This window comes from Tachysurus fulvidraco, chromosome 14 (assembly GCF_022655615.1).
Source record: "Tachysurus fulvidraco isolate hzauxx_2018 chromosome 14, HZAU_PFXX_2.0, whole genome shotgun sequence".
Lineage (NCBI taxonomy): Eukaryota > Metazoa > Chordata > Actinopteri > Siluriformes > Bagridae > Tachysurus > Tachysurus fulvidraco.
The window spans coordinates 26764581-26779580 of record NC_062531.1 but is presented as its reverse complement, the minus strand read 5'-3'; the positions used below and the strand labels follow the sequence as shown (position 1 = coordinate 26779580).

The window sequence follows — 15000 nt, the reverse complement described above, 5'->3', positions numbered from 1 at the left end:
GTGTGTGTGTGTGTGTGTGTGTGTGTGTGTGTGTGTGTGTGTGTGGGTGTGTGTGGACAGCTTCATTATTCCTCCATTATTATGTCACTAACTCTGATGATCAACAGAATTATTCTTACTATAAAATGCTTTTATAATAATTCTTCAGTAACTAAATTGTAACTTAAGAAACATTCTGCATGTGTTTAATGTTTTAAGCTAAACAAATATCATTCATATATTTAATTGAAGGTTCCACACAGAATGAGATCATTAGAATGTCTGAAACAAAAAGGTTTTCTAGTTGTACACAGCTCAATAATACACTCTGATTTATGTAAAGTATTTTTCTTGTAAATTCTTGTATATGTACACTATTTATTCTTAATCCTCTTTTCTTCTTCCAACTTAATTTAAATTCCTTCTTGGTTGTATGTGTAGATGGTTGTATGTAGATGGTTGTATGTAGATGGTTGTATGTAGATGGTTGTATGTGTAAATGGTTGTATGTAGATGGTTGTATGTAGATGGTTGTATGTGTAGATGGTTGTATGTGTAGATGGTTGTATGTAGATGGTTGTATGTAGATGGTTGTATGTGTAGATGGTTGTATGTAGATGTCCTTGGTGTCTTAGAGACAACTAAATTGTATTGTATAACAGTAATGTGATGGTGGGACTTACGCATAGAGCAGTTAAACAGAACAGTACCTTTTCCGGCCAGTAGATGTCACTGTTTTTGGTACACTGTCATTACACAGTCGTTATTCATTCATTCATTGGAAGAGTTGGTGAGATAATAATAATACAACTGTTAGTGAGTCACAGTCTCAGGGGCTAAACCCCTCGTTCCTTCCACCCCCAGCAACACCCCTGTTGTATACGATAAAGTCCTTTACTTTATTTCTGTAGTTTTTGTTTGATTCTCACAAAGAACTGTAGGGGGCGCCAGTACACCTCTGTTTACTCACATGTGCAGTGCAGTAGCTCTGATTGAAGTTTTCTGTGGAACCTTTTTTCAGTCATAAAGTTTTTCATATTTTTCTCCGAGTGTACAGTAGTTCTTATGAGCTGTGACATATTCAGATCATGTACCTGTATCGGGGTTTCCACAGAAACCAGCTTGAACCCCATAGCAACCAGTGAACCAAAGCAATCACTTGACATCCCGCTTCCTTAAACTGGGCAGTCGGTTGCATTTTCTTCAGGAATTCACCTGTTACCTTTATAAATGCTGATATTTTATGGTGTTTATATGTTGCTCATGAACATTAAGTCCTGAACAGTTTTGTTTCTACTGCTGTATGTTCACACCTACTGTTCCTGATTATCCACTAAACACCATCCAACATTCTAATGCAAATTCCTACACATGTGCTGGCATATAAAATCTAATTCTGATTCACAAAAAATATGTGTGTGTGTATACGTACGTGTGTGTTTGTGTGGTTATGTGTGTGTGGTTATGTGTGTATGTGCGTGTGTGTGTTTACCTGACAGATTTATGAAAGTGAGTCACGTGGTGTGTGTGTGTGTGTGTGTGTGTGTGTGTGTGTGTGTGTGTGTGTGTGTAAGGGGCAGATGTTTTTCCTTAATTTATTCACAGGCCTTCCAGCTGCACAGGCCTTTTGTTGCTGTCCTTTCACAGTCCAGTGTGTGTGAAGGATGCAGCTGTCAGTCTACTGGCTGAAGAACCAGACGATCTATTAGTTTGAATATATGGTGAGATATATGGAAAATAAAAACTAACACAATATACACAATGTTTGATGTAGTAAAAGTCAGTATGTTCCGATGTTTAAAAAAGGGGAAGACCACTGATATTTAACTTTAATTTTACATTTGTATTATTTATGTTATATAATGATAATACTACTACTACTACTATTAATAATAATAATAATACATTCTTTTTAGAGCTCTTTTCATTCACAGTGTACTGACAGTCTACAGACATGCAGACACAGAATGCAGGATAAATGATGAAGTAAAAACTGCAAAATTGAACTTATTACTGTTCCAAATAAACAATAATGTGTGAATAAAAATGCAGAATAAAACAAAATGTTATCAGTCTTTTCAAGCTGAAAATGCTTTCAGCAGCAGATGGGTTTGAAAATGTGACATATTCTACTATTGTTATTTAAATTCTGGGTCTTGACCTGCTGAAGTCTGACAAGTGTGTGTGTGTGTGTGTGTGTGTGTGTGTGTGTGTGTGTGTGTGAGAGAGATCAGACACTTGGTGACTCATCCCAAGCACTGGTGTCGATTCTGTGGGAATTGATTCAGCAACACTATTTCAACGTAGAGTGTGATTAGATTTTTTAGGTATTATGCTGTATTAGAATTGCACAACTGTAATGTTTTCATCATGTAAATGTGCTGCGTGTATAACTGGTCGACTTGACACGAACAGGTGTGAGGATTCGACTCAGTGTGAAGAGTCGAATAGAACAAACCCGGAACCGAACCGACTGCGCGTCACATGAACCGTCACATCTTTAGCGAACATTAAAGTCGGTCATATTTGCTTCTGAAATTCGGCCCTTTCTTTATGTGGTGAAATGAAATCTGTCACTCGAGTGTAAGTGATTCGAGCTACATAACTAATATATGTATTTACTAAATAATTGTTTGTTATAAAGCTAACATGCTAAACAATTAGCCACCTCGTCAGACATTTCTTTGTGAACAAACGTCCATTACGTGGCCACACCCCCACCCCGCCATGACACTACGTAAGCTGTAACCGTCCTCTATCTGGATTCTGATTGGCTGGACTGGATTGTCAAGGCACGTCTCGTCATGAATATGTAAATTATAGCAGGCGTCATGATAGTGTGTGCTAACAACAGCCAGCTAAGCTAGTTATACAGAAACGGGAAGAACGGGACAAAACAAATAGAAAGATAGAAAAACGAATAGAGAGAAAGATAAAGGAATATCTCTCTCTCTCTCTCTCTCTCTCTGTGTGTATAACATTTATAGAGGAGGCGAAAAGAGGGGGTTTCCGCCATGATTGTGTGTTTGTAGGACTGGCGATGAAACCGAGTAGCTATGGCCATGTCTCTGAGTGCAGACGATGAAGATTACGACTCGGACACAGCAGAACAGGTCAGTACACACACACACACACACACACACACACACACACACACACACACACACACACACACACACACACACACAGACATATATATACGTATACCCACACACACACATATACAAACACTTATACACACACATACATACATACATATAAATATATATATATATACAGACACAAACACGTACACAATCACACACATATACCCCTCCCACACACATATACATACACTTATACACACACACATACACACACAAACACACATATACCCCTCCCACACACACACACACACACACATATATATACACACACATACATACATACATATATATACACACAGATACATATATATACACACACATATATATACACACACAGATACATATATACACACACACATATATATATATATACACACAGATACATATATACACACGCATATATAAATACACACAGATATATATACACACAGATACATATATACACACACACACACACATATATATATATATATATATATATACACACAGATACATATATACACACGCATATAATAAATACACACAGATATATATACACACACAGATACATATATACACACACACACACACATATATATATATACACACAGATACATATATACACACGCATATACACACTCACATACACACACCTAAAGCTCAATGTTTACAATTGTATTTTCTGTCCTTCACACTTTCTCATAAAGCTGTAGAAAATCTGTGAAAATCCACTTCATTAATATTCCATTTCCCATTTCTCTGTTTTTAAGGTTGTAGGCAGCAGATTGTGTATTTATTTTATTTTAGGGTGCAGATGGACAGAATGGTTTAGGAGGTGTGTGAGAGGTCAGAGGAGACATCATTTAGCACAAACAGACATGAGTGGTTCTGTGTCTGTCCTAAACTGTGAGTGTGTGTGTGTGTGTGTGTGTGGGTGTGTGTGTGTGTGTGTGTGGGTGAGAAAATAAGATCTGTCTTGGGTGGAGGAGCTGAAATCCCCTTTCCTGTGTAAAGACATAAAGAAACTGAAACACACTTCTGTTTATTTTCACTTCCAGTTTTTTCACTTCATATTATTTAGATTAGGGTTAAAAGCCTCAGTCAAACTTTATTGTAGCAGTTTTACACACGGCTCCTTCATAAAGGCTTATAAACCTTTTGTTGTTGTGGTAACATCAATGAGGGGCTAAAATAAATCCAGTGTCAAAGTTTTATATTTGTATTAAAATCATTGTACAGCAAAGTGCCAAAAGTTACTGAGAGACTGATCCCCAAGTTAGTGTGTGTGAGTGAGAGTGTGTGAGTGAGAGTGTGTGAGTGTGAGTGTGTGAGTGAGAGTGTGTGAGTGAGAGTGTGTGAGTGAGAGTGTGTGAGTGAGAGTGAGTGAGAGTGAGTGTGTGAGAGTGTGTGAGAGTGTGTGAGAGTGTGTGAGAGTGTGTGAGAGTGAGTGAGAGTGTGTGAGAGTGAGTGAGAGTGAGTGTGAGTGAGTGAGTGAGAGTGGGTGTGAGTGAGTGAGAGTGGGTGTGTGTGTGTGAGAGTGGGTGTGTGTGTGTGAGAGTGGGTGTGTGTGTGTGTGAGAGTGGGTGTGTGTGTGAGAGAGTGGGTGTGTGTGTGTGAGAGTGGGTGTGTGTGTGTGTGTGTGTGTGAGTGGGTGTGTGTGTGTGAGTGGGTGTGTGTGTGTGAGTGGGTGTGTGTGTGGGAGTGGGTGTGTGAGAGTGTGTGGGTGTGTGTGAGATGGTGTGTGAGGGAGAGTGAGGGAGAGAGTGTGAGGGTGTGTGAGTGTGTGTGTGTGTGTGTGTGTGTACAGAGTGAGATGTCTGACACATCATGCTGTAGTTGGAGTGTGTGGCGCTCTATGATGATGTTGTTTGTGCAAAAGTTTGTGTACCCTTAAGACCTTTTCTACCAATAAGAGTTTTTTCCTGTGTACTAAATGTTGTTATTGTTCTAATCGTTATTAAAGGAGATGAGCTCCTGAACATTTGTGCCTTCACGTCAGGTTGCTCCAGTCCACTTGTGTAACTAACACAGTGTGGATCACGTTATCACTGTTTTAACGTCGTAATCTTTAACACTAAAGGTTCCACACTCATCTACAGGAGGACTGAGTCATGAGCAGTTATAACTGGTACAAATCACTGTTTATTTATTCATGTGGTGTGTTTGTGTGTCAGTCAGTCAGTCATGCCGTCGTTAATGTGTGTGTGTGTTGTAGGATTGCTCAGTGATGACTGTACTGAAATAAGTGACTTTTTGGAACTGTTATTCATGTGTGTGTGTTTAGGGAAAGTCAGTTTCCTCCAGAACTGGGAACAGTTTGTGTGTTTATGTGGAAATTTAGTAAAGATGGAAACAAAATATTTTGTTCCAAACACTACTGAGCCCCTAACACACATGTAAGGTGTACACACACACACACACACACGTGTAAGGTGTACACACACCTGTAAGGTGTACACACACACACGTGTAAGGTGTACACACACCTGTAAGGTGTATACACACACACACACACACACACACACGTGTAAGGTGTACACACACCTGTAAGGTGTACACACACACATGCACGCGCACACACACACACACACACACACACACGTGTAAGGTGTACACACACACACACGCACGCAACCCTGTGGATGTGAGCGACACACTCGTGGCTGGTGTAGTGACACAGTGACGAGTGTACAGTGTGTGTAAAGTAACGTGTGTGTGTGTGAGACACACATGTTCTCTGCTCCACAGCAAAGGCCAGTCAACAGGCCCAAACCTAAGATGGCGTCCACACCCACAGCGTCCACACCCACCACGTCTACCTCATCATCGTCCACAGGTGGTGTGGTGAAGTTACCATCAAATCGGAGCTCGTCAGGGGCGAGGCGCAGACGGACACGCTGCAGGAAGTGTGAGGCGTGTGTGAGGAGTGAGTGTGGGGAGTGTCACTTCTGTAAGGACATGAAGAAGTTTGGGGGACCAGGACGCATGAAACAGTCCTGCATCATGAGGCAGTGTATTGCTGTAAGACACACACACACACACACACACACATACATACATACACACGCACACGCAAGCACACACACACACACACATATACATACACACACATACATACACACACACACACACACACACACACACACACACACACACACACACGTAAGATAATTACACAGTCTCTTTGCTGGCTCCCAAACCACATCTTAGATGACTAATGAAAACAAACTCTAGTTATTACAGCTACAAAGAGAGTTCTTTATTTATTGTCAATGTACAGATAAGTGTTTCAGTTTAAAGTGTGTGTGTGTGTGTGTGTGTGTGTGTGTGTGTGTGTGTGTACAGCCTGTTCTGCCACACACAGCGGTGTGTGTAGTGTGTGGAGAAGCCGGTAAAGAGGACACACTGGACGATGAGGAGGAGAAATTTAATGCCATGTTAATGGAGTGTTCCATCTGCAATGAGATCGTGCACCCTAACTGTCTAAAGGTCAGTCTGGGGCTGTGACCCAATCCCCTAAACACTACTGACTGTGTTCTAAACACTATGTTGTGTTAAATACTTTTATAAAACATACTTCTCCTACTCTGTCTGTCTCTCTCTCTCCCCCCCCTCTGCCCCCCCCCCCTCTCAGGTGAAGGACGCAGCAGGGGTAGTGAACGATGAGCTCCCTAACTGCTGGGAGTGTCCCAAATGTAACTACGCAGGGAAGACGGGGAAAGTGAGTTTCAGAAGAGCGATCAACATGATGTGTGGAATTAATTATGTTTTAATTGAACAATAATGTGTGTATAAAACCTCGTGATAAAAAGTGTGAGGTATAAAGTCGTCTTGTCTCGTCTCGTCCTCTTGGCCTGCAAGCAAAAACGAGGCCCAGGATTTAAGTACGCGTCCAACCTGCCGGGCTCGCTGCTGAGGGAGCAGAAGTCCACACGGGACGGCAAGGAAGAGGGCGAGCGGAGGAGGGCCGAGAGGGACGACACTCCCAGGATGTCCTGTGAGGAGACGCCTACACTGCTGATGCCCAGAGATGTGCCCCGGCCCCGACCAGACATGCCCAACTTCCTCAGGAAGAAGAAGAAACTGTTTGATGATGACGACGAGGAAGAGGATGCTAGTGCAAAGAAGAAGGTAACAACAAAGTCTCTTTCTTTATACAAACTGCCTGAAACACACTACTGTCTATTCCAGTTTCTTACACTGTATCTCTATACACTGTACTCTTCACCCCTACACCCCTACACCCCTTCACCCCTTCACCCCTTCACCTTATCACGTGTAAACTTTGTAAGTGTAACAGTTACTGAAGATATCCGGCCTAAATCACTGCTCTTGGTGATAATCACTATCATTATCATATGTGGGCATATGTACTGACTGTGTGTGTGTGTGTGTGTGTGTGTGTGTGTGTGCGCGTGTGTGCAGCCGAAGAAGCCGTGGAAGCCGGAGGAGTCGTTACTGCCTAAGATGTCTTCCATGAAGATGGAGGAAGAGGAGCAGTCAGAAGAAGATGAGGAGAAAGAGGAGGAGAACAAACAGCCATCACGCAGCACAAACAGGAAAGAGTTTGTGTCCGTGCGCAAACAGGAAGAGGAACGAGACGAAGACGAGGACGACACACACAAGGTACATGAGCGCGTTTTATCCTGACGTTACGTTATGACAGGACGCTCACTGTCTGTGATGCTCACTTTATGTCTCTATCAGTTTGTAAAGGAGGAGGATGAGGAGGACGAAGGCAATGAGTTTCAGGAACGAGCCCAGAGAGCTCAGCGGGCTAAACGAGCACAGCGCAGGAGGACGGGACGGAACGATCACGCGCTCGCTAACGAGAACCTGCAGCCTGATGAAAGTGAGAACGACGAGAACGACAAGAAGAACTTCCGTAACGGGGAGAATGGAGAGAGAGCGCACCTGAGGGCACGTGAGATGAACGGTAAGGACCTCACACACCGTGGGTGTGTGTGTGTGTGTGTGTGTGTGTGTGAGTGTTTTGTGTGTTTTTTAATTAATTAATAATTGTTTTATTTTTTGCAGGTGCATCATGGGACTTGCGGCATTTTTACCCGTCTCAGATCGTACCATTGGGTCTGAACCGTATCCCTCCACCCATACGGCCCCCGCCCCCCCGCTCACCCCCTAAATGTGTTCAGATGGAGCGTCACGTGATCCGCCCTCCCCCCATATGCCCTCCTCCTGATAGGCTGCCACTGTCTGATGGCCGGAGCCACGTGATGCAGCGAGAAGCCTGGTTGGCTATTTTCAGTCACCTGAGTCACCGTGAGCTGTGTGTGTGTATGCGAGTGTGTCGCACATGGAACCGCTGGTGAGGGAACATTAACACATAGCTGTGCTCTACACTTTATTAATGCTTGATTATAGTAACGTACGTGTGTGTGTGTGTGTGTGTGTGTGTGTGTGTGTGTAGGTGCTGCGATAAGCATCTGTGGACAAAGATCAATGTGAGCCGCTGTAAGTCCATTACACCTCTGATGCTGAGTGGAATAATCCGGAGACAGCCGATCATGCTGGACCTCAGCTGGACCAACATCTCCAAGAAGCAGCTGAGCTGGCTCATCAACAGACTGCCTGGTGTGTGTGTGTGTGTGTGTGTGTGTGTGTGAATATTGTATCCAAGGAAATCACTTGGCAACAACACAACATCTGTATAATGTGATTTGCAGATAAACATACTGACGTGTGTGTGTGTGTGTGTGTGTGTGCAGGTCTGCGTGTGCTGGTATTGTCCGGTTGTTCCTGGGCAGCCGTCTCTGCTCTCTGTACATCCAGTTGTCCCCTCCTGCGCTCTCTGGACCTGCAGTGGGTGGAGGGACTGAGAGACACACAGATTAAAGACCTGCTATCTCCACCTACAGACAACAGGCCAGGTAACACACACACACACACACACACACACACACACACACACACACACACCCTTTTCGCACTACGTGTTCCTGTGAGCTGTCTGTAATAATGTGCACTGTGGCTGTCATTCACCTGGTAATGAACCGTTACTATGGAAACATGATTATTCACCTCAGTGCCGTAATGACCTGACCGTCAGAGCCAATCACAGTCCAGCTTTCACCTTCTATAATACACAGCGTGTGTGTTTCAGGTCAGATGGACACTCGCAGTAAGCTGCGGAACGTTCTGGACCTGCGTCTCTCTGGGTTGGACATCACAGATGTGTCTCTGCGTCTCATCATTAAAAACATGCCACTGTTAAAACATCTGGATCTGAGTTACTGTAACCATGTCAACGACCAGAGCGTCAACCTGCTGACCGCCGCCGGGACCACCACACGTGACTCTCTCACTGACATCAACCTGTCAGGTACACACACACACACACCACACACACACACACACACACCACACGTGACTCTCTCACTGACATCAACCTGTCAGGTACACACACACACACACCACACACACACACACACACACACCACACGTGACTCTCTCACTGACATCAACCTGTCAGGTACACACACACACACACACCACGCGTGACTCTCTCACTGACATCAACCTGTCAGGTACACACACACACACGCACACACACAGAGAGAGAGCACACACACAATATATGATCTTTGTGTCATATGTGGGCATATGTACTAACTCTGTGTGTGTGTGTGTGTGTGCACGCGTGCAGTGTGTAACAGGATAACGGATCAGTCCCTGAGCTACTTTAAGCGTTGTGCGAGTGTTTGCCGTATCGACCTGCGCTTCTGTAAGCAGGTGAGCAGGCAGGCGTGCGAGCGATTCATCGCCGAGATGTCGGTCAGCGTCTCATTTGGACTGAAAGAGGACAAACTGTTGCAGAAGCTCAGCTAACACACACACACACACACACACACACACACACTCTGAGGAGGTGAACATGCTGACAGGACATTACAGCATGTTTTGTACAATAAAATATGTATTTAAAATAAAGCTGCAGGAGTTGGAGGTCACACACAGTCATCATGTAGCTGCTCATTGTGTGTTATTTTGTTTAATATTGTTCTGTGGGTTTTTTAATCTCTATATAATGGAACTTTTATATATTTGTTGTCTTAGTGTAGACATGTTCCGCTTCCACGTCGTCATGACAACAGTAAAAATATGTAATGCTTCAGTCATCTTACTCAGCGAGGGGGAGGAGCTTAAAGACCACTAGCTTCTCTTTCTGTGGTCTGTAAATGATTAACCGCTCAGTTGTAACTAAGCTCCGCCTTCAGAAGGTCGCTTTTCTAAAACAGAACCCTTAACTGAAGTTCTGGCCTCTGGCCAATGATGCTGAAGTGTTCACATCAGTGTCGTCGTGTTCAGTGCAGTTCTCCTGCTCACTGTTCTCACACACACACACACACACACACACAGTTCGTGTTCATCTCGGCTCTGTGGAAGAACGGACCATGTGTTTTTTTTAGTGCCATGATGTCACATTTAATACCTCATGTTTCTCTTTTAGAAATTAAATTAGATGGAAGCTAAAAAAAAAAGCCTAATTTATACATTTGGATGAAATAATTTGAGTTTCACATTCTGTTGATCTTTAAAGGAAACGTCCAGAATATTCTGAGATGGCTTAAAACTGCAGACCCCACACTCCAAGCGTCTGGTTACGGACATGTTATTATTGTTTAAAGTGTCCTGCTGTGTTCACCTCCGTCACTTAACCCAACATTGGTCACCAACCTAAACACTTCACTGTAAATTTGCCTATTTATATTTGTATGCAGTAATAATAAAAAAAAGAAAATGTTCGCGTGTGTGTGTGTGTGTGTGTGAGAGAGCCCCTCAGGGACAGTGGGGTGTATTTTGGGAGGTGAGTGTGACGATACACCAGGTTAAATTTGTCCATTTCGGTTCCACAGACACTTTTAATGGTAAGTTGATGACGGTTGTGGAGATGTTCGTTAGTCCCCACTGAACCCTGAACAATAAACCCTGGGTTGTTATTACTCCTCATAGTGATGTATAACCTGTCATTTAGCCTGAACAAGCAGAACCAATCCTCAGATTAAAAAGCAGACTTAAAGGAACAGAGAAGAAAACTTTTATTTATTAATCTCTTTATTTCAACACAAAGCAGAGGAACAGGTTACATCTTTATTACAGAACATAAACGTGTGGTTACCTCAAAGTAATGAACACAATGTATAACACACTGTAACACACACCAATCCTCCCTCACACACACACATTAAATCCGACTCGCGCCACACACACAACACCAAACACAGCAAGCCGCCCGCACACACAAAGCAAGCGCCCGCACACATCACACCACACAGGCAAAGCCGCCCGCGACACACACAGCACGCCGCCCGCGCGCCCCGCCCACACACACCCAATCCGCCCGCACACACAGAAAGCCGCCCGCGCACACACACACACCACACACATCAATCCTCCCTCACACACATCAATCCTCCCTCACACACACACACACATCAATCCTCCCTCACACACACACACATCAATCCTCCCTCACACACACATCAATCCTCCCTCTCACACACACATCAATCCTCCCTCTCTCCCTCACACACACACACACATCAATCCTCCCTCACACACATCAATCCTCCCTCACACACACACACATCAATCCTCCCTCACACACACACACACACATCAATCCTCCCTCACACACACATCAATCCTCCCTCTCACACACACATCAATCCTCCCTCTCTCTCTCACACACACACACACACCAATCCTCCCACACACACACACACACACACACACACATATTGCTCTGGGGTTCCAGGTGAACATGAGGGTTGTTGTCTTCTTTTTATTAACACGAGTGTTCAGCGCTGCCTCCTTTCACTAAACCCCTTACATCTAATGACACTAACGTTGGCGTTTACACTGACACACAACGGACGAGAAGAAAAGCAACTGGAACTTTATATCCTGAGTTGTGAAGGAGGAGCCGATCTGACTCCGCAGCAAAAGTGTGTGTGTGTGTGTGTGTGTGTGTGTGTGTGTGTGTGTGTGTGTGTGTGTGTGTGTGTGTGCGAGTAAATAGATGCTGCATCGTTGTCTCCTGTGGATTATTGACATATCGCGTGTGACGTCAGGACCTGAAGACGTGGACAGCGCGGATGACGTACTGTCTGCAGATCGGACACTCGCTCATTCGCTTTCCACACTTTGTACACGTGACCATGTGACCGCACTCCAACAACACGCAGTCGATCACCGCGTCCATGCAGATACGACACAAATTCTCGTCCGCTGCCAGCCGAGCAGATCGTTCACCTTATAAACACACACACGCACACGCACACGCACACGCACACACACACACACACGCACACACACACACAGGATGAAGAGCTGAACAATTTAAGGATTTTTGTATGAAGTTCTGCGAGATGAGAAATCACAAACTCCATGTTTCCCAGCATGCACCTGTCCCCATGCAGTGCGGCATGACATCACATGACATCACATGACATCACATGACCTCACTAATGGAGGTTGGTATCAGTAGATTTGATGCTGTCCCTGTTTCTTACCTCTGATTGCATCAGGAGGAAAAGCTACGACTTGGGCACAAAAAAGTAAAATCACAACAGTTATTAGTTATCAGGAGAAGCTCCGCCCCCAATGCTGTGTGTCCCAGGGTTCATCTAATGTGATGCTTTTTAATGTTGTACAGGACTCAGGACAAATACTACACACACATACACACTTATACACACTATACATACACACTTATACACACACACTATACACACATACACACTTATACACACACACATACACACTTATACACACTATACAAACACATACACACTTATACACACACACAACACTTATACACACTATACATACACACTTATACACACACACTATACACACATACACACTTATACACACACACATACACATCGAGACACACGAGACAAACACAGACACAAGGAGACACACACACAACACGGAGACACACGAGACAGACACCACGGAGACACACACACGAGACACACAGACACACGGAGACACACACACAGACACCACGGAGACACAGAGACAAACACAGACACACGGAGACACACAGACACACGGAGACACACGAGACAGACACACTGAGTACACACACACGATACACACATACCCACGAGACACACACACAGACACACGAGACACACGAGACAAACACAGACACACGGAGACACACACACAACACGTATACACACTGAGGACAGACCACACTTATACACACACACTATACACACATACACACTTATACACACACACATACACACTTATACACACTATACAAACACATACACACTTATACACACACACAACACTTATACACATACACACTTATACACACACTATACACACACACTATACACACTTATACACAAATACACACTTATACACACACACACACACACACACACACACACATATGAGTGTTTTCATGATGTGGAAGCCTAGTGGTTCAGGTGTTGGGCTAACAATCAGAAGGTTGTGAGTTCGATTCCTACGTCCACCAAGCTGCCACTGCTGGGCCCCTGAGCAAGGCCCTTAACCCTTAATTATATAAAAATGAGATAAAATGTAAGTCACTCTGGATATAAAGGCGTCTCATGAACGCTGTAAATGTTTTTTAAAAATAAACGTTTATCAATAAAAAAGGAAAGTAAGGTAACAGAAGTCCAAACCACATCAGTATTTGTTCTGACCCTTTGGAGCCAATCAGACGCCTCCCTGATGGTACTGCGTGATGGACAAGTACCTGTGTGTAGGTCTCAGTACTGACACCATTTTGCACTTCCACGTTTCTCTGTGACTTCTTTTACTTGTATTAAAGTTCACTCCAAACATCCAGTGTTACATTCTGCCCCACCTGGAGGCAATTACCAAGGCCTTGCTGTGTTTTTATCACACTAACGTACATGTTTTGTGACCGCACTAAAGACCACATTCAATGTAAACTGCTGTTGTTTTTTATTCAAAACTACAATTTATAATGAGAGCAGAAATGTAATGTAAATATAATGTAAAGCTTTTTAATGCCATTTAAAGCCCCATCATAACCCCAACCCTAACACCATCATAACCCCAACCCTAACACCATCATAACCCCAACCCTAACACCATCATAACCCCAACCCTAACACCATCATAACCCCAACCCTAACACCATCATAACCCCAACCCTAACACCATCATAACCCCAACCCTAACACCATCATAACCCCAACCCTAACACCATCATAACCCTAACACAATCATAACCCCAACCCCAACACCATCATAACCCCAACCCTAACACCATCATAACCCCAACCCTAACACCATCATAACCCCAACCCTAACACCATCATAACCCCAACCCTAACACCATCATAACCCTAACACCATCATAACCCCAACCCTAACACCATCATAACCCCAACCAACACCATCATAACCCCAACCCTAACACAATCATAACCCCAACACCATCATAATCCCAATCAAAAATGTGTCCCCAGTTTGTCTCTACCAGCTCCTGTAGGAAACGGTGGATCTTCGTCTCTCCCACGAGGAACTTAAAACCCTACCTAGTTTCAAAGAAAAGAAAAAACTGAATGCAGCACCTGATCTAACAAGATCAACCTCTGACCCGGACCCCAAACCCCCAACCACCCCCCAGCTACACCCCCTTAACCTAACCTTTGTGTCCCGAAACCCAACCTATATCTAACCTTAACCTGACCCCAATTCCCCTAACCGTGAAATGTGTGTAGGGTGTAGTGTTGTGTGTAGTGTTGTGTGTAGTGTAGTGTTGTGTGTAGTGTGTAGTGTTGTGTGTAGTGTTGTGTGTAGTGTGTAGAGTTGTGTGTAGTGTTGTGTGTAGTGTTGGTGTGTAGTATTGCGTGTA

The 15000-nt window shown here is 43.9% G+C and overlaps 2 protein-coding genes across 10 annotated transcripts in view; one reads left to right on the top strand and one right to left on the bottom strand.

The window, feature by feature from the left end:
- The first annotated feature begins 2423 nt into the window (after positions 1 to 2423).
- On the top strand, positions 2424 to 10867 carry kdm2ba (lysine (K)-specific demethylase 2Ba). Of its 4 annotated transcripts, none has more exons than XM_047822982.1 (13): positions 2424 to 2562; positions 2967 to 3092; positions 5853 to 6125; positions 6450 to 6593; positions 6739 to 6825; positions 6957 to 7235; positions 7530 to 7730; positions 7812 to 8040; positions 8142 to 8430; positions 8533 to 8696; positions 8831 to 8992; positions 9226 to 9444; positions 9769 to 10867. In XM_047822982.1, exons 2-13 carry the CDS (start codon positions 3036 to 3038, stop codon positions 9948 to 9950), a joined length of 2286 nt encoding a protein of 761 aa, XP_047678938.1. In that variant the 5' UTR covers positions 2424 to 2562; positions 2967 to 3035; the 3' UTR covers positions 9951 to 10867. The 4 variants fall into 4 exon arrangements, with proteins under 4 accessions (XP_047678938.1, XP_026996135.1, XP_047678939.1 ...); XM_027140334.2 differs by lacking the exon at positions 2424 to 2562 and adding an exon at positions 2613 to 2771; XM_047822983.1 differs by lacking the exon at positions 2424 to 2562 and having other exon boundaries at positions 2793 to 3092; positions 6966 to 7235.
- Positions 10868 to 12099: 1232 nt separating this feature from the next.
- The window catches only part of rnf34a (ring finger protein 34a), a 14123-nt gene continuing 11222 nt past the window's right edge, over positions 12100 to 15000 (bottom strand). For 3 of the 6 annotated variants that reach the window (XM_027140320.2, XM_047822998.1, XM_027140321.2), the window contains 2 exons: positions 12638 to 12667; positions 12100 to 12377 (listed from right to left, as the gene is read on the bottom strand). In XM_027140320.2, coding sequence (XP_026996121.1) covers positions 12193 to 12377; positions 12638 to 12667 — 215 coding nt within the window. In that variant the 3' untranslated portion in view covers positions 12100 to 12192. Of the gene's footprint in view, positions 12378 to 12637; positions 12668 to 14622; positions 14681 to 15000 lie in introns of all 6 variants that reach the window. The other 3 variants (XM_047822999.1, XM_047823000.1, XM_047823001.1) reach the window with 2 other exon arrangements.